Source organism: Mastigoproctus giganteus, chromosome 10 (genome assembly GCF_048544385.1).
Source record: "Mastigoproctus giganteus isolate SK-2022 chromosome 10, ASM4854438v1, whole genome shotgun sequence".
Classification (NCBI taxonomy): domain Eukaryota; kingdom Metazoa; phylum Arthropoda; class Arachnida; order Uropygi; family Thelyphonidae; genus Mastigoproctus; species Mastigoproctus giganteus.
Window position 1 is genome coordinate 75,252,270 of NC_143584.1, and position 24,775 is coordinate 75,277,044.

Below are 24,775 nucleotides of genomic sequence, written 5' to 3' on the forward strand. Positions count from 1 at the left end.
TGAGAAAAACTAGGCAGATTTTGATTTCACATATCTGCAGCTTCTGGCTTTACATATTAACCAATTTCTTCAAATACATAAGCTTATTTGATGGTATCCATAAAAATATTGGACACATGTACAAAAAAAAGTTTGGCCCAAAAAAAAAAATAAATAAATAAAAGTACTTACTAGAATGGAATACAATTATAGTTAAAAATATTAACCTAAAATGTAATGAGACCAAACAAACTTTATTCAAAATAATTATCTACAACTTAATTTAAATTTGATTGTGAAGTGCTTATCTTTTTTTTTTAAAAAGATAAGATAAACAATGCACAAGGAGACTCAATTTTGAATACTTATATTACTTGTATTTCATTGTCTAGTCTTGGATTTCCAAGACTAGGTAATGAGTCTGATATTATTAGTTCAGCACTAGAGAAACAAAAAAACAAATTCATTGCACGATGATTCTATTGTGCAGCAATTCTGATGCTATTTGTAATGATATGGTGCTCAAAAGCTTCAGAACAAACACAAAAATATAGACACACTAAAAACTAGTGATGGGCATCATCAAATGATATTCATAACCAAACTCTTAATAATCAGTTTTATGCAAATTAGTTGATTACAAAATTGACAACAACAGTAACTGATTGATCTCTATCTCTCTCAAATAAACTTATCTTTATTGTTCTATACTACCACTATTAAGTGGATCCCAGTTCTGACTTTTATACAAAGGCATACTGGAGAAGAAATACTCCTCCCCATATCTTGCTATTAAAATGAATATCTGCTACAGGTACTAAATATAATATAAAAATATTTTTATAACATGAAAACTGAAAACTTTGGGGCCCTTCCATCTGCTTCATGTTTATTAAATGCATTTCCCACTACTATGTTTTTAACATACAGAATTTTTTGAACTTTTTCTCATATATTAGTTTTGCACATTACTTACTATATTTTGTATAAAAATATTACAATAAATTTTTGCATCCACAATATCCCTATTTTATTTCTCAAATTAATTACATAAATACAGTTCTATTTTTGCCCATAATATGGCATTCTTTGAATTTTGTAGACAGAGATCATTTAGTAAAAATAATTCCTTCAACTCAACTTTTCTGGCACAAGACCTTCCAGATTAAATACAATATTAATAACTGGCTCAACTAATACTGCCTTAGAAATTCAACAGCCAAAGAATTGTTGGATAAAAATTCAACAACCAAATATTTCCTGGATAAAACCAGATTCCTGGTTTTTAGCCAGGAACTCTTTTTTTATTATTTTTTGAGTGAAGGCACTCCCAGACTAGACTATGGCAACTCCACTGTGTATATGTGTGAGGATACCATACCAAACCCATATTAGATGCAGTGGCAATATGTTTTTGCAATGCAATCTTGGGCTGTGTGGTTTATATTGTGATCAGCCTCTTATTCTAGTGGATAGTTGTTGTTGTTGTTTGGTTTTTAGGAGCATTAGCAACAAAGGCCATATTGCTCCAGGAATATGCAGTGGTCATTCCCTGACCTTTTCGCATCCTCCGTATTTGGTGGTGACGGGCTCGAACCCCGGTCTAATCAAGAAGCGTGTGCTACGCACTGCTGCTCCTTCCCACTTGGCTACGGAGGCGCCTCCCTAGTGGATAGTATTCCTCCCCCCCTCAAGTATGCTTTTCTATAAAGGCTGGAACTGTGATTCACTTAATAATGGTATCATCATAGGATGATAAAGAAAAGTTTATTTCATACTCTGCTAGGTATTCTATACATTCCCTGGAATATGAAATAATGTCATCATATATATAAAATATTAAAGATAATAGAAAATAATAGAAAAAGTAAATCAATCAAATAATACATTCAGGGATTTAAGAAAACACAAAAAATTTACAATTTATAATTTACTTATATTTTCTTACTTTTGATTCTAAAATTTCTAAACTTTTTAATTACTATATTTGATTTATATTTGGCCTATATTGGTTTATATTTGGTTTAGATTTAAATTACTTAGCATATATTGATCATTACAGAAACAGAGAACCTCTCGTCGTTTTTTGCCTTCAGTCTGGGTGGTTGGCCCCAGTTGAAGTCATCTCGATTGTGGGTAAAAAGCGATAAATTTTTTTTTTGCGTTTTCTTAAATCCCTGAATGTATTATTTGATTGATTTACTTTTTCAATTATTTTCTATTATCTTTAATATTTTATAGACATTATGGGTGTAATGCATGATTGCTCTGCAACTGCATTGACCCATAAATATTAGTTACAGTAGTTATAATTATTAACTTTCTTTTTTTATCACTAATATATATATATATATATATAGTTTTTTGTTTTGTTATTTGGTTTTTAGGAGCATTAGCAACTAAGGCAATCATATATATATATATATATATATATATACACACACTATCATTGAATTATATTAAATAAAGTTAAATTATATTGAAATAAATAAATAAATAAATAATTAAGCTTTCATTAGAGGCAGCGACATGCAATTCCTCCATATGAAGCTGAAATACATCCAACATTTTAAATTAAATAAAATAAAACATAAGCCAGTAGTATGGCAAAAACTGTAGAGCGAAAATTAACATAAAATAACCCAAATAAACAATCAAACGAAAAGAAAGAATAGATATAAATAGTAGCCCATAAACCCTTGTATAATTTCGAACTTTAAATCCAATTAAAACTATACAAAATTTAGAATAATGCCAATTATTTATTAATTTAGCGGTACCCCCCCCCGAGAGGTACCAGTTCCGAAAGACGTGAAATATCACCAAAAGAGGGTTAAAGGAACTACCAGATGATAACAAAATCAAAATAAATTAAAATAAAATAGACTGACCATCATGCCCCATATCGACAGAGGACCACGAGGCCAATAATGGTCATGGAATCGCTGCATTTCAATCGCTATACAAATCGTCGCCATGGTGAAAAGATCGAAGTACCAATTCACCCTCCCTCCTCCGATCGATCCACCAATGCAGAGGATTTGCACAGCGGTGGTCCTTATGCAGCGAAAAATAAAATATAGAACAGACAGCACTCTAGAGCAGAGCCACACCACATAAGGACCACCGCCGTGCAAATCCTCTGCATTGGTGGATCGATCGAAGGAGGGAGGGTGAATTGGTACTTCGATCTTTTCACCATGGCGACGATTTGTATAGCGATTGAAATGCAGCGATTCCATGACCATTATTGGCCTCGTGGTCCTCTGTCGATATGGGGCATGATGGTCAGGTCTATTTTATTTTAATTTATTTTGATTTTGTTATCGTCTGGTAGTTCCTTTAACCCTCTTTTTGTGATATTTCACGTCTTTCGGAACTGGTACCTCTCGGGGGGGTTCTGCTAAATTAATAAATGATTGGCATTATTCTAAATTTTGTATAGTTTTAATTGGATTTAAAGTTCGAAATTATACAAGGGTTTATGGGCTACTATTTATATCTATTCTTTCTTTTCGTTTGATTGTTTATTTGGGTTATTTTATGTTAATTTTCGCTCTACAGTTTTTGTCATACTACTGGCTTATGTTTTATTTTATTTAATTTAAAATATTGGATATATATATATATATATATATCCAATAAAACATATTCTGTTAACTTCTAATTTAATTTCTAGATATAATTATTTGACGGCATTATTATTTAGTTATGTTCTTTGGCATATTGACAATGCAGAGGGCGCTACTTGTAAATATGCCTAATTTATCGCTTTACTTATCTACTACACCTACCAGGGGGGGCTGCGCACAGTAGTATATATTCATCACGTGCTATTTCCCGAGGCTTTTTTCTCCTGCCTTGGATTCGCGCTGGTAAGCTTGTTAAAATGTTAAAATTTTAAGCGTAATGTTTTTCTTTACATTGCCTGCCACAAAATGGGATACCTTTCTATAAGGTTGCATCCTAGTCATTGATTTTACTTTTTCTTTTCTGTTTACCTTTCTCTTTCTTATTCCTAATTTTCATATCTCATGATCTATTAGAGTATTCGAGGGGGAGTGAGATACTATAACTATCCTTCTAACTTTTCCGTTCGCCTTTTGTTAGCACTGGCTGCTGCTCTATCTTTTTACTACACACTGATGCCTAAAAATATTTTATATGCTCTTTTTTGCTTATGTAAATTTAATTTTGGCTATCCGTCGGGCTAACAGTCATCGCACTAGCTTGCTACTAAATTTAGAAATTTAGTTATTTATCTGTTTTGGCCTAATTTACTTTTTGCTTTTTGGACTTTGCCTAGCTGGACGATGACTACAGAAACGGATAGCTCGTTAATTACGGTAGTTACATTGAAAGGGTTAGCCCTAGAAAAAGTCCTCTTCAATGTAACCTATTGCCATAATTAACTTTTTAATGTATCGATTTTTATATATTTTGTAATATATTGCTTAATGCATAGCATGTATTTTTTCCTGGTCACGTTAGGTACCTATCTTGGTTATTGGTTTAACTGACAAGCCAATATATTATTTATATTATATTATTATACTACCACCTAATTCATTTACCTATATATATATATATATATATATATATATATGATGTGTGTATGAATAGATATCATACCTGACTTATTAATTCTTCATCAACTGAAAACCTTTTTCATCCACTAACTTTTTAAAATTGCATTGAATATATGAGGGGATATCAAAAAGTTCGTACCCTTACTTAGAAATAACAGCCCTAGAAAGGTGAAACTTCACAAGAACTTGAATCCTTTTCTATGTACTCTATGTATAGTAACATATTTCTCCCATCTATGGATCAGTTGTTTAATGCCTTGATCATAGAAGTCCACACTTTTTGCCTGAAACCACGATTCCATTTCATTGATGACTTCCTGTGGAGGTGCGCTTCCACTGCTTTGCCATGTCTTTAGTCTCCAGATCATACTGGTACACCCAGCATTCACCATTTGTCACCAACCGATCAAAAAAGTTCTCAACATCCACAATACACAAATCCAACAGTTGGTGAAAACATTGCATTCAACACTGCTTCTGCAAAGGCATCAGCAATCTTGGAACTCATCTTGCAGAGACCGTAGACATTCCTTCAACTCACTTTTCTGGTCGTGTAAAATGCTGTGGGCAGACCCATAACTAATTCCCAGTGCATTTGTGAACGAATGAATAGTCACACATCTGTCACTCAACACTAGCTGCTCAATCTTTGCAACCATCTCACTGTTTGTGAATGTCGATGGCCTTCCTTCTCTTGGCTCGTCAAAGACACTTGTGACCACACTGGAACTCCCATTTCCACTTTTTTTACAGTGTCACAGGATGGACAATTCTGTCCATACACAACTTTCATTTCTTCATCAATTTCCTGACCTTTCTTGCTCTGCAAATGCAGGAACTTGATCACTGCTTGATATTCCACTTTGTCAACCATAGCATCCTTCCTCAGATTCCGGGCTCCACCTCTGGTGTGCAATCACCTAAGAAAATGAAATTTCACATGTTAGTTATTGAATATGTAGACAACTTATATTAAAAATGGCATCTTCCTACTAATGTTTTATCTAAGTCAGGGTGCGAACTTTTTGATATCCCTTCGTGTATATGTGATGACTGAACAGAACTACTGTCTGGATGGTAACAGCACTTTAGTTTTGATAACACCGAAGCAAATCCTTCCACTGTCATTTTATTTTCTTCTTGTTCATAATCACGTAATTTGTACATAATCAATTATGAAAATGCTATAATCATTCATTGCGATTATTGGCCATAATCAATTATTTCAATTATGACTCTTGATTATGCCCATCGTTATTAAAAATGTATAAAAAATATCTTTGTAATTTAGTAAACAAAATCTCTGCCAGTACACATAAAGCCCCCTATAACCCATTATTGCACAATGCATACTGGGTAAACAGGTAAAAACATGTTTCAAAACTTCTATTTTCATTTTTACCACTCACACTAATGATTTTAAGATAACCATTATTGTGAAAAATGTCTTTAACAGCATGGCAACTTTTTCAGAACTTTCTACATGTACAAGACAATTTAACCCAGGTATACTACCTATAGAAGACTTCATAGAAGGGGTTTTGTGCACAACAACCATTTGTCTGTGTTTCCCCTAACTTCTATACATAAAATGGCCTGTTTGAATTGATATCAACATACCAGCCAGGCTGAGGAGTAACAAGCCACAATGCTCTTCATTCAAAATCTATTTTCATCTGTAAGTAACAAGCAGCCAGAACTATCCCCCTAAAGTCATGAAAAGAAACATTTGGCAAAGGTCGTTTAATGGTCTGGTCTAGAATTACTGTCAACCCACTCAGACCTCCAAGTGTTCTGGCAAGGAACTCTAACAGCTGTAAGGAATCTAAATGAAATCTTATCTATACCCCATCTGCAGTAGCAGCATGTACAGATTTTCTTTTAATAAATAATGCATGTCCTTACAGAGCTCTCATAATGAGCCAATACCTCCACAGGAAGAGTATAGCCTATGAAATGGCCAGCCAGATCCACACAACTCATAATCTAATAGAGTAAGCCTAAAATCATAATCTAATAGAGTAAGCCTTTGAGGTGGCAAATGAAGTTTAACATTGACAAATGTAAAGTACTACATATGGGAAACAGCAACCCCAGAGCAACGTATCAACTCTGTGGTACTACACTGACAGTGGTAGAGAATGAAAGGGACCTGGGGGTGGTTGTGCAGGCAGATATGAAGTTTTCTGAGCAGTGCAGATGGGCTGCAAGAGTAGCTCATGGTGTATTGTCGATGACATATAGGAATTTTTCTAGCAGGCATAAGGAGGTGATTATTCCCTCGTATAAGGCAATGGTCAGGCCACACCTAGAGTACTGTATACAGGTGTGGAGGCCTCATTTCAAGAAGGATGTAGAGCTGCTGGAACGAGTACAGAGAAGGGCAACAAGATTAGTGAATGGAACAAAGGGGTGCTCTTACGAAGAAAGGCTTAAGTTTTGCAAATTACAGTGTCTGGAGACTAGGCACCAGCGAGGTGATCTGATAGAGGTGTATAAAGCCTTGAATGGTTTGAGCATGCTCAATGCTGATGGGATTTTTCCTCTTGCTCAGAATAATCACCTGAGAGGGCATAAAGTCAAATTGAGGAAAGACAGATGTAGGATAGACGTGCGGAAATTTGCCTTTAGCCAGCGGGTGGTTGGTTGGTGGAACAGACTTCCATCCCTTGTGGTTAAGGTTGATAGCCTAAATAAGTTTAAGGCTCAGCTAGACAGGTATTTTGAACGAACAGAGGGGTGAAGTGGAAGTGGGTTTTTTTTTTTTTTTTTTGGCTGATGCTGCATAAGCTTGCTTTCTTGCATCAAATGCCTCTACAAATGCTAATGCTAAATGTGCTAGGCAGGAGGGTTTTAAATCTTAAGTTCTCCCAGAAACTTTATAAACTTCCATTGCCACTAACCTCCAAATAAAAATTAATACCTCCAGCACTAATTAACAGTCTCATTCTTAGCATAAGAATGAGACTTAATTAGTCATTATGCTTAATTACTGAGATCATAAACCTTATCAGGGTCTCTTTCCCCAGCTTATCAACATACCATTTTTGACTGCACTCATCATTTACAGGATTTACATAACTCTGCAATATAGGCATGATGTTAAGTGTGAATTAATGTCTAATTTTTTTTTTTCCCATAATCTGAAAAAGGCTTTTGATTTATTTACATTTATGTGTTTGTTCCTTAACTTTGGATCACCAGTACAGTTCAATGCAAGGGTTGAAAAAATTCACACGTGTAGTGAAATATACAAAAGTTGAAGATGTACAGCAGATATCATCTTTTAAGGTGATACTGTTGTACATATTGGAACTAATGACATTAAGAGTAGAAGATCTGCTGACTTACATAACAAATACAGGGCAAGGTTGAGGAAAAGCCACAAGTTAGGGTTGAATTTGAAAGTGTCTGCAATTCTGCCTAGGCATGACAGGAGGGAGTATATGATGAGAGCCTTGTCAATCAATTCACCTCTGAAGAAAATGTGCAAGTTGCATGAGGTTCAATTTTTCTCAGCATGGTGTGTGCTTGTTAACAGGATAGACTGCTTCTACTGGAATGGAATACACTTAAATAGAAAGAGTGCAAGAATATTTTTGGCTGCTATCGAGGCAACATTAGGTTAGTTGGAAAACTGCTAGCTTGGTGGGATACACAAACTAATAGATTAACAATCATCATAATCAGCCATTTTCAATCCACTGCAGGATAAAGGCCTCTCCAGCAACTTTCCAGTTCCTTCTGTTTTGAGCACTGGCCATCCATTTACTACCCACAAACTCATGAATTTCATCTATCCATCTCCTCCTTTGTCTTCCAGGATTTCTTCTAGCTCCTCTTGGGTACCATTCTGTTATTTTCTTAGTCCATCTGTCATCATGTCTTTGAGCTATGTGTCCTGCCCAAGACCATTTTAGTTCTTTAGTTTTGATAAGAATGTCCTTTACTTGAGTTTGCTGCCTAATCCATGTGTTTCTCTTCTTATCTAACAGTCTGATTCCCAATATAATTCGTTCCATTCTTCGCTGTGTAGTTCTCAGCTTCTCTTCCATTCTTTTGGTGAGTGCCCAAGTTTCACTTCCATAAGTCATGGTGGGGAGTATACATTGGTTCATTATTTTACGTTTCAGACAAACTGGGATATTGCTCTTCAGTATGTGACTATATTTCCTGAATGCTATCCATCCAAAATTTATTCTTCTCTTGACTTCCAGCCATTTATCATTATTACAGCTAGTAACTTGTCCCAGATAAGTATATGACTCTACCTTTTCAATTACTGCTCCTTCAATCATTATTTCCCTTTCTGTGGCATACTTGTTCATCATTACTTTTGTTTTAGCCATATTCATCTTTAGTCCTAAATCCTTACTAACTGTGCATAACTGATTAAGATTTTCCTCTAATTCTTTGGTATCGTGGCTTATGATAGATTAACTATTGTTAATAGAGTAACAATAGCCACTCTTAAAAGGGTAAACACTGGTAAAAATAATTCTTGCACCATTCTTACTTGAATGTGCAGCAGCCTGGAAAGCAAGGTACTAGGGATTTCAAAGCAAGATGTGAGTCATCATGAAAGAGGTAAAAAAATGTATGAGCTGTGTTAGAGTAACTAAGAGTAAGAACAAGTGCATGTACACCAATACCAGGAGAATAGTAAATAAATTTGATGAATTTGAAGTGCTGGTCAAGTTGTCAAATGCAGACAATGTGGGAAAATCAGAGAAGTGGTGTCCCTCAGATATAAGGGATGCAGAATTTGAATATGGAGAGTACAATGTACACTGAAAGGACAGGCAAGATAGGAGGGGAGGGGGTTATGCTTTAAGTTAAGAAGCACAAAATCTAAGGCAGTGGATCCAGTTGACATGAGTGAACTGGAATAACTCACAGGGGAACCCCTACTCCTTCATGAGATCGGCTCCAACTTAAAGAGTTGGAGAATTACAAAGTGAAAGAATTTGAACAATGTACATTAAGAACAGCAATTATTATTATTGGTGGTAGTAGTAGTAATAGTACTGGCAAATGATGCAAGGAAGCAAAATTATGCAAAAAAAAGCCAAAGGGGGGGGGGGGGCACTACTTACTTCATCTGTCCATCCCATCTAATAATATGTCTAATTTTTTCTTAAATCTGTTCAAGCTATCCACTGCCACAAAACCAGATGGTAATTTCTTCCAAAAATCAATTACTCTCTGGCTAAAAGCAAATTTTTGCACATCTATCCTACAGCCATCCATTTTTAATTTAAGGTTATTACCCTGTGTGCATTGTTGGAAAAGGAGTTAGAATACCATCATTAACTTTACTAAATCCATTTAAAGCCTTAAACACTCCAATCACATCTAGTAAGTGCCTAGTTTCCAAGTGCTGCAAATTGCAGAACCAAAATCTTTTTCAGTAAGAGTACCATTTTGTGTTCTTGACTAATCTTGTTTTGCTCTTCTCCATACCCATTCCAAAACATCCACATCTTTCTTAAAATGGGGCTTTGACATCTGTATGAAGTACTCAAAATGTAGCCAAACACTTCCTTACAGAATGGGATAATCATTTCCCTGTATCTGTTAACAAAATTCCTGCATATCACTGACAAAACACAATGAGCTGTCCCAGCAGCCTGCATGCACTGCTCAGAGGACTTTATATCTAGTGCACAATTACACGCCCAAGATATTTTTCATTCTACACTACCCTGAGTGTGGTGACACACAATAGATACATTAATCTTGGATTACTGCTCTCCGTATGAAATACATTTGTTAATATTAAACTTCAATTCCAACCTCTCATCCCATCTGCCTAATTTATATAGGTCTTATCAATTTATATAAGACCTATATAAATTGATTCCGGTCATTAACCACCTTGCCAACATTTGTACATCTGCAAATTTAGACAATAAGCTTTAAATTCCTTCATTTCATCACTATCATTAATAAATACTCAAAACAGTAAACAGCTCAGCACTGAATCCTGATTAATTCCACTAATATTAGTCCAAGAAGAGCAGTGCCCATTTATAATCACCCTGTCTTCTGCAACTCAAACAATCCTTTATTTATCACAGTAACTTACTCCCAATGCCACACTGCTCCAATTTGTATAGCACCCTTTGGAATGGAATAGTGCTGTAAGCTCTAACGAAATTTAAATATATCATGTCAAAATTGTTTGGATACAATTCTTTTGTTACTGCATCATAGTAATTAAACATACTGGTCAACCAGGATCCCCCCCCCTCTCCTTTCTCCTTAATAAACCCATGCTGTTTCCATATAATTCCATTCCTGTTAAAGCAATACATCTTTAATTCCATGACTCCATTATTTTCCCTGAAACAGGTCTAAAACAGTTCACAATCACCCTTTGACCCCCATTTGGAATAGAAACAATATTTGCACATCTCCAGTCTATAAAAATCTCCCCTGAATTCAAGGATGCCCTCATAATTATGAACAAAAGTTTGCTTACCTGTTTTGCTACTTCTTTTAATGCAACTGGATAGATCTCATCAGCCCCAAGTACCTTATTTACATTTAGCTACAGAAATTTCTATTCCACTTTCTTCTCAGTTATCACAATATCATTTACTTCCAGTTATAACACTATATACTTCTGGTATTAAATTTGATAAAAACTTCTTCACATGTGAATATAGGTGCAAAATATTTATTTAGCTTGTGAGAAACCTGAACCAAATCATCGACTATTATGTCATTCACATCTATTGGACCAATGTTTTTCATTCCACTAGATATGAATGACATAACTATTGATGATCCTGTTCATGAATGATAATTATATTAATAGCCTAATTAAAAACAAATCATGCTTTTTGTAATGTATGAAAATGTGAAATAACATGCTTCCCAGGTTATTTCATACATTAATCACATTAATTCCAGAAACATGTGGAACGAGAAGTGAGGAGTATGTGGGGAAGAGGTGTGAAAAGTTGGAGGTGATAGGGAAGAGGAAGAGAGGGAGACCTAAGCTCAGATGGAAGGACAAGGTAGCAGAGGATTTAAAAGAGAGAGGATGGAGGAGAGAGGAAGGCCAGGATAGAGGAATGGAGGAAAAGAATTAAGGACAGAAATGCTGACCCCATATAAACGTGGGAAGAAGGCAAAGATAAAGAAGAAGAATTCCAGAAACTTTTATATTTCAGAAAATAAAAAAGGTTTTACCTTATGGAGGTTATATCCAGATTCATAAATAATTGGTGGCAAAAGCACCAAAAAAAAAGTAGTAGGATTAAATGCTTCTTCTTTCTGTAAAAGAAAAAAAAACATATTCAGCAATTAAGTTTAATGCGAACAGAAACAGTTCAATTAAAGAGCAAATTCATTTAAGAAACTTATCACTTTTCAGAACAAAAGTCCAAGACCTAGGAGAAAATTATTGCTATCATTGATAATAATTTATAGCCTTCTCATAATTTGGTTATGAAACAGAATTTACCATAGCTAAATTGATTATTATATTAAAAAATTCCATTTCAAACTTTTGGTTGGATCGATAAAACGCTCATCTGATGAAGTTTCACAGGTAAACACATTTTTTTCTAGAAACTCTCACTTCTGGTAACAATGATGATACTTCAAACTCAGTTGCAATGTCTATAGCTTTATCCACAGCAGACATGCATGCATGTATAATATCTTATGTAGGGCGGCAGCTTAACATCAATTTAACTCCACCTTGGTACAGCATGATGAATACACAATTCTGTAAAAAAGGCTAGAAATGTGTGTGTGTGATGTTATGTTTGCACAGTGTGTGAGTGTGTGTTGTTTAGTTGTTTCTGGCCATTCTGCCACCAAGAAAGCAAACACCTGGAAAGCTTGCCCAGTGCCCATCTACACCATAAGGAGGTTGGCCACAACAAATTGCAAAACGTAGTGGATCTCAGGCAATAAAATCATTGTCCACCCTAAAGGGCAAAATCTCGCACCCACTAGTGGGTACCAGCAATAAATGCTGCACCCTGAGTGGCCCAAATCTAAGGCACCAAGAAAAAAAATTAATTAAATTTTTAAAAAGTAGCAATAATAATAATAATAAAAGTAATTAAAATAAAAAATAATAAAAAACAATAAAGAAATAAAAAATAATAATAATAAAAGTAAATAAAATAAAAAATAATAAAAAACAATAAAAAAATAAAAAATAATAAAGAAAGATAAAATAAGTCAAAACCACTACTGGCATCCATTGTGACTTCCGACGACAAAAGGTGGAAGAAGCAAAGTTTTGAAAGGCAATAAAAATTAGTCTTATTTAAAAGAAACATGGATTCCTGATTTCATGAGATTATGGCGGTGAAAGAAAAAAAAAAGATTTGACAAAAATCATCATAAATAGAACATGTAAATAGAATGTGCTCAGAAGTCTCGACCTTGCCACAGGAACAAAGATCACAATCAGAAAGATTAAATTGAGCCAATTTTGCATTTATAGAGCCATGGCCCATAAGAAGGGAACAAGAATATAAATTTGGCAAAAACCATTTCAATGTACTTCGATTGACAAAATTATCCACAGTTTGATTTACAAAATTAGTGACTTGACCCTTAGGGAAGTCAGTCCAACAACTGCTGCCACTTAGACATAAGGATATTGAAGACCCAGATCATTAGATCAATCAATTTGAATGCCGTAAACATCAAGAGAAATATTCTTTTTAATGAAATAGAAGAATCCTCAAAAAACTAAGAATAAGTTGAGGGGCATCAAAACCAGACAATAGCTGTAAGGCAGGAGTCAAGACAGTTCTACAAGTTTTCGATGAAAGTAAAAGAAAACTGCATTCTATTGTGCAGTTTACCCTTGAAAAAGGAAAGCCTGGTCTGAGTAAACCAAGCTGTATATGTGGCAATAGGCAGAACACAGCTTTGTAGAGAGTGGGTCATATCATATATTCTAAGCTAATAGAAGTAGTGAGACAGTTCAGAATACAGCATGCATTTATTATGAAAATTAATACTGGATCAGATCACATCTGGTTTTAATGACTGCCCTGTGAAAGACTCTTAACCAATTTCTAGTAAAAAAAAAAAAAAACTATGGCACAGTGCTCCATTCTTCCTTCAAAGCAACAGCGTTCCAACAATGTAGAGAAACTTCTTGGGCACATCCAAATTCAACAATCCAATTCATCCCCAAGGAAGCTGAGATTGAGACACTATGATGACCATAGCAGTATTTTGCTGCACCTACAAACTATGAGGCCACAAGCCATTCTTTGTGACATGGAGAACTACAATGCTGGAAAGTGTGGGATCGGTACCATAAAATTCCGAGAGTATAGAACACACAAATGTTATCCAGTGTGCAAAGGTAGAACTTGAATTCCCCATTCCACACAACCTGTTACCAAGGTCATACCACGTGAAACACCCCCAACACCATAACACTGCTACCTACAAACTTCTGAATTAGGAAAACAAATTGCAGTCAGAAGTACTCACTAGGAATTTTCTAAATCCAAACATATCTGACTGGAAGAGAATGCACTGTGACTCATCACCTCATGATATTTTTCTGTTTATTCATAGCCAAACTTTAGTGATTCCAAAGTATGGGGGGGGACAAAATGATGGAACCACCTGTGATAAGAGTTACAAGTACGCACTAATATGGTGTGGAGCCATCCTTTGCTTTTAAAACAGCTTATATTCTACATGGAATAGATTCAAATAAAACTTGAACTGTCTTAAGAAAAATATTGGACCATTCTTCAAGAAGGAAAGTTTCAAGCTCCTTGTAGTGATGAAGATAGAGGAAATCTGCTTCTCACTCTCCTCTCCAAATATGCAAACAGTGATTCAATAAGACTTCAGTTTGATTGTACAGGACATGGAAGATAATTAGCCTCAAATTCATGCTCCTCAAGTCAAGATTTGACACATCTGGCAGTATGTATTGGAATATTATCATTTTGAAACAATGTTTGCACCATGAGTTGAACCTGGTCACTCAGAATATCAAGGTTTGCAGCAATTTGCCCATTCAGGGTGATGGCAGGACCTGAACAATACAAAGACACTGCTGCCCAAACCATTGTTGATCTTCATCCATCTTTGACTGGAAGAGCATGCACCATGACTTATCACTTCATAGCAAATGTCAAAGGATAGTTGGCATACTATACTTTGGCATTTGTCAAATGTAAACTTTCCCTAACATTAGAAAAAAGTGTGAATGATAATTCATCTGAAAATATCATGTTTCCAATCATTATGTATCCAGTTTTTGTGCTCCCTACACCACTGCACCCTCTTTCTAGCATTATTATCAAAAACAAGTGGATTGGCAATAGCGGTTCTGCATAAATTTCAGCTTTATGAAGTTCTCACTGAACTGTTCTGCTATAAACTGGATAGCTGAGACTCACATTAAGTTGTGCAGTTATTTTTTGAGGCAGTAGTTTTTTTTTCAGGCTACAATCCTTTTCAGTGTCCAGCAGTCTCTTTCAGTCAGCTTCAATTTTCTTCCACAATTCATCTTATCAGATTTTGTTTTTCCATACTTGATGAATGGCATCATCAATTTCAATATGGTTGCTCTGAATACATTAAACAAGTCAGCTGTTTTAGTCACTGATGCCTCTACTAAATGTGCACAGACAATTTGGCCTCTGTGAATTCAGACAGGTCAATCATTTTCTTCATGTACCTTTTTATATCACCTCTAAATAAGTATCAGTTTTTATCATCTTTCCTTCACAGTACTACCTACAAGAAACAAAAAAATCATCACTGCATGCTTATATCAGGTGTTTCCATTATTTTGTCCACCTCCTGCATGTCAACTAGCACTGGATTAAAAAATCCAAGGCTTATACATTACATTCCTGATATATAAATTTGTGACACAAACCTCTATAAGCTGTGAAAATGCTTATAGGATTATCTGTACTTCTTTGCATCTCCAAAGCAATCATCTTTAAGGGTAATGAGATCAGTGAGCAGCTTTCACAAGGTCTGTTGGCCATGTCAATCAGGATTTTGGACCTACCTAACTGTTTCCTCTCTGAAGGATCACCTTCAGTCACCCATCTTCACGACATACACTGCCAACAATCAACGTGGAAATGTTTATTTTAACAAAATATTGACATTTTCCCAATATGATATTCAACTATCACAACCCTATGCAAGTGCATTAACTCTTTCCTGTGATACACCCTGCTGCAGACAAATGTGAACTATATGTCACATGATGTGCTGCTGATCACCTTTATAGCACAACCATTTTGCATATTTCTAAATCCAATACACTTTCCTCCAATTAGAACCCATTACCTTTGATAAGGTAGAATATATAAGAGTAAGAAAACAATTTATTATAGGACTTAGTGGATGTTTCTTAAGTTCCTATGGGCATCAAAATCTTAAATTAGTTTTACACGATATGAATCAAATATTAGGTTTACATAAAAAGAAAAAAATTCTCATAAACCTACCTCCCAACTTCCAAGGTGTTGACTAGATATCAACTTCAGTATAAGTCCAATAAGCGCACCTGAGATTAAATAAGAAAACCCAAATGTGACAAAAATTCTAAAAGAAAAATTGCTAAATTTAAAACATTACATCTGTAGCAAAATTATTAATTCTGTTACACGCAAATCACAGTAACAACTTTGTTAAACCTGCACAGAACCTCACCGCAAGGTAATTTAATTCAATTTCACACTGTTCTAGAAATGTGAATCTCGTTTTTTTATTTCGATAACCTTTGAAAATGGTATGGTCCGTCTTTGGTGAAAAAAATAAGAAATAAGAAAAAAAAAAAAAAAAAATATATATATATATATATATAGATGTAACAAACTAATTAAAATAAAAATAGGTAAAAATAAAGAGTAAAAAATAAAATTTGTAAAGCAAGCATCACAGGCAGCAAAATAGCATAATCCTCTGCATGTTGCATAAAACAATAAAAATAATAGTAATAATAAAACTTAAGCCAGCAGTATCGCAAACCAACAGAGCGAAAAATAGATTGAAACTGAAGATGTAAATGCAAACATTGGGGAGGAGAAAAAGGTAGCAAGACGGAAAGTATTGCAGAAGTTACACTTCAAAGAATTTAGAATAAAAAATCAAATTAGACAAAATTTAGCAGCACCAGGTCCAAATTGTGTGAAATATCACTATTAACAGAGTCAGAAACCAACTACAATACAAAATTTAACTAAGTAAATAAAAATAGACACCTTTGCACCAGCATGTCAAACTATTGATTGGATTGGTGGCTGATCTTGCTGATCTTTTTGATCAGCTCGCCCCTGGGACGATTTGTCCAGTGTTCGAAATGCTGTAATTCTCTGCCATTATATATACAAGCAACCCCCGTATAACAAGGTACTTCTACAACACGATTGATAAATTGTAGCAATCCTCGCACAACACTACTTATATAACACAGAGAATTTCAGTAAACCTCGCATAACAGGGTATTTTTGAGCTTTTGTGCGGGGGAAACCCTGCTATTATGTTGGATGTAATTTTTCAATGTTTTAACTTTTTGAATCCCCGCTGTTGACTCGCTAGTCAAAAAAAAAAAAAAAAAAAAAAAGTTGAGAAATCCTTGTATTTTATTTTGTTGGGAAATTCCTGTGTTACATTCTGTGCTATTAAACTTGTACTTGTTGAACTTGTGGAAAAATCTAGTTTTCAAAGTTTTATTACTATTGGATAGCACACCAGGCCATCCAAATGTTGAAGTTATGTTCCTACTGCCACAGTTGTACTTGGGTTAATACAACTTCTTTCATTCAGCCATTAGATCAAGGCATTATATCCACCTTTAAAACTCATTCCATCAGAAAATTGTTACAATGGATTTTGGAAAAAAAATTGATTCTGAATCTATTGAAGTAATGGAGGTATGGAAATATTTCTCAATTGTGGACTGTATCAGATTATTAGCTTTATCGCTGAAAGAAGTAAAAATGTCAACATTAAATGCAACATTTCGGAAAAATGTATGGCCAGAATCAGTTCATTCAGGAAATATGATCGAGCGGGCAGAAAACAGAATCAGTGTGATAGTAGAACTTGCTACGTTGGTAGGAGGGAAAGTTTTGATGATATGACTACTGAAGCCCTCATGGGTAGCACAGTTGATAAAATAACCCTCCTCCCCACACCGGCTGGAAAAGAACAGAGTTCAAATCACGTTAATGAAGGGAGTAATTTTTATGGGTCTTTTTTACAATGTGGCTGAGTTAGTTTGGTGAGGGTAGCATGGTTTTCCTCCCCAGCAAAACAGAAAATTGACCTCAGGACACACGCAATTTATAGACAATATACAGAGAGTAACATGGCTTTAGTAGAGTAGCCTATGCTCCTAAAAAACATAAAAGATATGATTACTGAAGACATTCAAGAATTACTAGTAGAAAAAGAAGCCAGCATAGCAGATTTGGTGGGAATAGCATTGGAGGTAAAATCATGGTCCTTGAGGATGTCACAGACACATATGCCAGACAAGCTGTACTGGCTACCTGGGAGTCAAAGCTGATGGAACTGATATTCTGATGACATTCAAGTCAAGCAGACCCAATTTCGGCAAAATCCGGACAGCCTGTGACAGCCAAATCCTCTGCTTGCACTTTCACGATGGTGGGACTGTTAGTAATCCTGAGTATAACCTCCATGAACAAGCACATGTGGGTGACCATCCAGGTATTAACCAACGTAAGCAGGGGTCGAGGTGTGGCGCCCACACCACATAGAGGAATGCCACCCCTCTATGTTACCAGGCAATACTAGGTGGTAGATAACTCTCATCAACCGGTGCAATACCACAACTTTGCTTAATGGAGGCTTGTTTAATCTCCAGAGTGGTGGAACCCATGTTTAGTCTACAGAGCTAAGTTCCGGTCAACCCTTCCCTATCTCTTCCATCATGCAGTATGACTGATGACTTTTGACGTTATGACGGACATCATGGCAAGATCCAATCTTCCATACATTTTGAGGGTACAGCTCTAAAACGGTGTTCACAGGCCGGCCGCTAGTTAGTACACCAGACCAAACCTATTGGTAATTCTCTAGGAGGCTTCTGTATCAGCTAGTGTATAATCTTACTACCTCTACTCTGCCAGATAGTGACTGGAGGGAGTCAGAGTAGTGTGTATGCGGGGATCATTGACGAGACTACGCTATGTCGAGGACCTGGGTATATTCTTACCATGTGTACGCTATATCCAAAAATTTCATTACTTCATACAGCATGTCCCCCCCCCACTTTTTCTTACTATTGAATCCACCATGAATTGTCAAACTAATAGGGTAAGCTTATCTGCGAAAAGATCTAAACCTCTCAAACACTTCCTAGTTCGTTTCACAAATATACCTGGTCTCAATTCTAATCTCAACGATGTCCATTTCCACTTGCAGTCTGCCAAACCTCATGTACTTTTTCTGACAGAATTTGAGTTATTGGTTAATTCAACTACTGCTCATCTCAGTTGCCCAAATTATTCACTGCATGATTCCTTTCGTCACAAAGATGGCACCTGTGCATATGTCCGTTTTGATATTCCCTGTCACAGAAGTGGTAATTTGGAATCTCCTCTGTTCGATCTTCTCTGGCTTAAAATCTCTCTACCTCATTGTGTCAAATTCACATATTGTCTCTACCGTTCTCCCAACTCCACCAATCACTCAGAGCTCTTTGACTTCCTCTCTTTGCAACTTGACTTTCTCCAGTCCAACTTTCCTAACAGTGGGGAAATTTTCCTTGGTGATTTTAATGTTCACAACTGCAATTGCTAATGACCTTGCACAGATTATTCATTTACCTACAAGAATACCAGACAATCCTAACCATACAGCCAACACACTTGATCTTTTTCTCACAAACAACCCTTCTAAGTACACGGTCAAAGTTAGTGGTCCTTTGGTACCTCAGATCACAATTTGGTGATTGTCTCTTCTCCAATGGTGCCTTTATCTCATGGCTATTCCCAATCTTGTGTTGTTTGGCATTACAAGAATGCAAAGTGGGATGACCTGCGAGATTTCTTTTCTTCTTTTCCTTGGTCGGATTATTGTTTTAAACTTCTGATGTCAATGTTTTCTCAGATCGTGTCAGTGAAATTATTCTTGTAGGAATGGAATCCTTTTTATTCCACACTCCACTCTAAAATCTTGTCCTTTATCTAAACTTTGGTTTTCCAATATATGTGCTAAGGCTGTTCAAGAGAAGAATGTTGCTTATCGTATTTGCTTTTTTTCCAATTCTTCAGTTTCATTTTCTGCCTACACCAAAGCTCGCAACAATTGTAAAGCAGTCATTAATCAGTCCAAACTAGATTTTGAACAGGCTAAGAGCAGAAAACTTGCTTCTTGCCCTAATAGTAGCCGAGCATTCTGGTCTCTTGCCAAAGCTATTGGCCGCAACTTTTGCCCATCTATGCTCCCACCTCTGTCATAACCAGATGGTTCTGTTGTCACTTCAGCCAAGGATAAAGCTGACCTGCTAGCATCCCATTTCTCTTCCAACTCGTGTATTAATGATCTTGCTAAAACACCTCCGACCATTCCCTACAGGCTCAATTCAATGCCTCCTGTGGTCTTCCACCAAAAGGATGTCAGAAGGATTTTGACGAATCTTGATGCTAAGATAGCTCCAGGTCCTGATGGTATTTCTCCACTTGCTCTCAAAACCTGTGCTCCTGAACTTACTCCTGTTCTTTGCCACCTTTTTTCACTTTCTTATTTTTTTTTTTTTCCTTCTGCTTGGAAATTTGCTCATATCCAGCCAGTTCCTAAAAAGGGTGACAAATCCCTCCCATCCAATTATATTCCCATTGCAATTACTTCTACTCTTTCTAAGGTAATGGAGAAATCAATTAAATGCTAATCAATTAATCAATTACTTTAATCAATTAAACTACCAAGAAACCTTCCTTCTGATCAACGATCGCCAGTATGGATTCCATCAGTGTTGATCCACTGGTGATATTCTGGCTTATGTTACCCATTTATGGACAAATTCAATGGAAAAGTTTGGTGAAACACAAGCAGTTGCTCTTGACATCTCAAAGGCTTTCAATCATGTTTGGCATAAAGGTCTTCTAAACAAGCATTACAAGCATCTTATGGTTTGCCAACTGTTTTTTGTAATTGCTTATCCAGTTTTCTCTCTGATTGCTCACTGAGGGTGATGGTAGATGGCTCTCTGTCTTCTAACTTCTCCACTAATACTGGTGTCCCCTAAGGTTCAGTTCTTTCCCCCACTCTTTTCCTGTTGTATATTAATAACCTTCTTCCATTGACTGGAAACGCTATCCATAGTTTTGCCGATGATAGCACATTGCATTCCATTTTGAGAAACCTTGCCCTGCTCAATCAGCTTTAACTTCTTGAATATCCACTACCAATTCCTCAAATGTCGATCTCCAGTTAATTCTCCAGTGGGGCAAAGACAACTTAGTTGATTTCAATCCTTCTAAAACCCAGTCTTATCTTATATCTCGCAAAAAGGATTCTTCTGCTCCTATGCTTATCTTTAGTGACACTCCGATTTCTAGGCAAAATGATATATCTCTTTTGGAGATTACCCTGACTTCTAATCTCTCTTGGCACAAGCACATTACAAATATTGCTTCCTCTGCATCTAAAAAACTTGGTTTTCTCTTTCGCTCTCAGCGTTAATTTTCTTCTAAACAGCTGTTCATTCTGTACAAATCGCAAATCTGTCCTACCATGGAATATTGTTCCCACATCTGGGGCGGTGCTCCCAAAACCTCTCTCAGGCTTTTAGATTCCATTCAGAAGAGGGCAGTTAGATTAATTAATGACTCCTCTCTAACAAAGTCTCTCAACTCTGTCTCACAGACGTACTGTTTCTTTTGCATGCTTTTTCTACAGATACTTCCATGGGCACTGTTCTTCTGAATTGGCTTCTATAATTCCTGCTCTCTCTTTCAAAACAGTCCAAACACGTGCTGCCACCAACCAACATCCATTTACTGTCCAACTTCAAACTCACAGAACCAACTTTTCATCTTTCTCATTTATTCATTCAACTGCCGTTTTCTGGAACAACCTTCCTTCACACGTATTTCCTAAAAATTACAGTCTACAGAAGTTCAAATCTAATGTCAACAAATATCTCTTTCGTCTTCTCAACCTCCAATCCAAGCACAGTATTAGTACTATAGTACTAATACTGTATTATAGTACTAATATTGTACTATATTACTAATTAGTAATATAGTACTAATACTAATACTATATATAAGTACTATAGGTTCTAATACCTCTCGTGTTTGGGGTTTTCATTAAAAAAAAAAAAAAATCAAATCAATTCAGATCACGATATCACAGATGAAAATTCTAAACTTTCAAATTTTACACTAAAAAGCACAGGGGAAGGCATAAAGTTAGCCGATCAATTAGAATCTTATTTTTGAATGCAGATTCTTGAATGAAAGGAGCCCAAAAAAAAAAAATGCTTAGTTTCATACGACAAAATTCACAAAGATTTATCAAGAAAAAGCAAACAAATCCAGATTACTGATTCTTTAAAGAGAGCAGAAGATAAACAAAATCGAGAATGGTGTATTTTTGTTAGTTTTTGGAACTAACCTAACTTTTTGTACTTTTTCTTAGTTCTGTATAACACAGTTTCGCACAACACAACATTTTACAAGAACCTAAAAAAAAATAAAAAAAATTCTTTTTTGTAGATGTATTTTCTTAATAAGCATTCTTTCCAAAAAGGAGATGGGGAAGCAAAAGAGTAAAAAGTTTACTTTTCTATACTTTGCATATTAATATGACCTTATAACTAGTCAAGATGTTGTGAAGAAAATTTTGCTTTACTATAGTAGCCAGGGCAATTTTTTTGAGAGCCAATGAAATAAGATATTTCATGTGAGAGAAAAAAAAAAGGTACAGTTCAGGAATAAATTTATTTTTATGAATTAAATTAAACTTAAAAAAAATGTTTCGCTAACTAACAAGACAATATAATATGTAAAGATTGAAAAATAAATATTTACCTAAAAATACCACAGCTACACTTTCAGGTAGATAATGTAGATTTGTCTGGATAAGCAAATGAATCAACAGAATGCAGAGAGCTGAAATAAAAATGCATGACTTAAAAGGAGTTACTATAATATTAGTGTTAGTATTTAGTACAGTATTGACAAATAACATTTTGGAAAACAGTGGAATTTGTGGAATTAAATATAGAATTTGCAGAAATGGATAGCCTGAATTTATTCAAACTATCCAATTCCACAACAACAGATGGAAGTTCGTTCCAGAAATCAACCACCCGCTGGCTATAAGCAAACTTCTGCACATCTATTCTGCAACCATCCTTCCTCAATTTGAATTTGTGTCCCCTCATGCGCATAGTATGAGCAAGAAAAAGAATCCCAGCAGCAGCATTGAGCGTGCTCAATACATTTAAAACCTTAAACACCTCAATCGGATTTCCTCACAGGTGCCTAATCTCCAAACACTGCTATTTGCAGAACTGAAGCCTTTGTTGGTAAGAATACCCTTTTGTTCCCCAAACCAATCTCATTGCCCTTCTCTGTACTCCTTCCAGCAGTTCTACATCCTTCCTAAAATTATGCCTCAATCTCTGGATGAATACTCAAGATGTGGCTTGGCCATTGCTTTATACAATGGAATAATCATCTCCTTATTCCTGCTATCAAAATTCGTGTATATCATTAACGAAACCTCGTGAGCTGTCCTGGCAACCTGTCTGCACTGGTTAGAGAACTTTATATCCGTCTGCACAAAGCCCTCAGGTCTTTTTCATTTTCCACTACCCAGAGTGTAGTACCACACAGTTGGTATGTTAATGAGGTTACTGCTACCCATATGCAGTACTTGGCATTTGTAAATGTTTAACTTCAACTGCCATTTTTCAGCCAATTTGCCTAATTTTTCTAGATCCTGTTGCAGTAGCATACCATAATTAATGACATTAACCACCCTGCCAACCTTCATATCATCTGCAAACTTGGACATTAAGCCTGATATGCTTTCGCCAATATCATTAATAAATACAGAAAACAATAATGGGCCCAGCACAGAACTCTTGGGGACTCCACTAATAACATTAGTTCACAAAGAGCAGTGCAAACTGATAACTACTCCCTTCTTCCACTCAACCATCCTTTTATCCATAGCAATAAATTGCCCTTAATGGCACACTATACTCCAATTTGTACAGCAAAGGCCTTCCTGATATGTGATATCAAAATTATTTCTTGCATCCAGTTCCTCTGTGACTGCATCATAGTAACCAATGAAATAGGTCAGACAAGTTCTCAGCTTAACAAACCCATGCTGTGACTGAAGTATAAGTGCAATGCTGACTAGATGGTCCTGCATTACTTCTTTGCCAGTGACTCCATTGTTTTCCCTGGGACAGAAGTTAAGCTAATAGGTTTGTAATTGCTTTGGTAGAATTTTTACTGGTCTGTACTTGTTAACAGGAAAGACTGCTTCTACAGGGATGGGATATACTTAAATAGAAAGGGTGCAAGAATATTTGCTGATGCTGTTGAGGCAGTGTTAGGTGGGTCAGAAAACTGCTAGTTTGGGGGGATACAAGGACTAATAGATTAACAGTAGCCACTGGCAGAGGTGAAAGTGATTCTTGCACTGCTTCTATTGAAATGAGCAGCAGCCTGGAAAACAAGATGCAGGATATTTCAGAGACTGCTGGGAGTCATCACGGAACAAGTAAACACATGGGTTGTGTTAGGGCAGCTAAGAATAAGAACAAGTGCATGTATACTTGCATGTACACCAATGCTAGGAGTTTGGTAAATAAATTTGATGAATTTGAGGTATTGCTCAAAACATCAAAGGCAGATATTGTTGGGATATCAGAGACGTGGTGTCACACAGATATAGGAAATGCAGAACTGGAATTTGGGGAATACAATGTGTATAGAAAGGATAGACAGGACAGGAGGGGAGGAGGAGTTATGCTATTAGTTAAGAAACACATAAAATCCAAAGAAGTGAAGCCAGTCGACATCAATGGACACGGCAGTGTCGAGTTAGTTTGGTGTAACATAAGTATAGAGAAATCAAAATTGAGAATAGGAGTGTGCTATAGGCCTAATGACTCTGATGAGTATAATAAGATACCGTACAGGGAAATAGAGTGGGCCAGTAAATCAGAGAGTCTT

At 35.9% G+C, this 24,775-nt stretch overlaps 1 protein-coding gene across 1 annotated transcript in view; it reads right to left on the reverse strand.

Moving 5' to 3' along the window:
- The window catches only part of LOC150079090 (sodium/hydrogen exchanger 8-like), a 167,636-nt gene that overhangs the window by 128,940 nt on the left and 13,921 nt on the right, over positions 1-24,775 (reverse strand). Inside the window, exons 3-5 of the mRNA XM_090382203.1 lie at positions 22,610-22,690; positions 16,049-16,107; positions 11,769-11,852 (exon numbers count right to left, since the gene is read on the reverse strand). Of these exons, the coding sequence (XP_090238329.1) occupies positions 11,769-11,852; positions 16,049-16,107; positions 22,610-22,690 (224 nt within the window). The remainder of the gene's footprint in view (positions 1-11,768; positions 11,853-16,048; positions 16,108-22,609; positions 22,691-24,775) is intronic.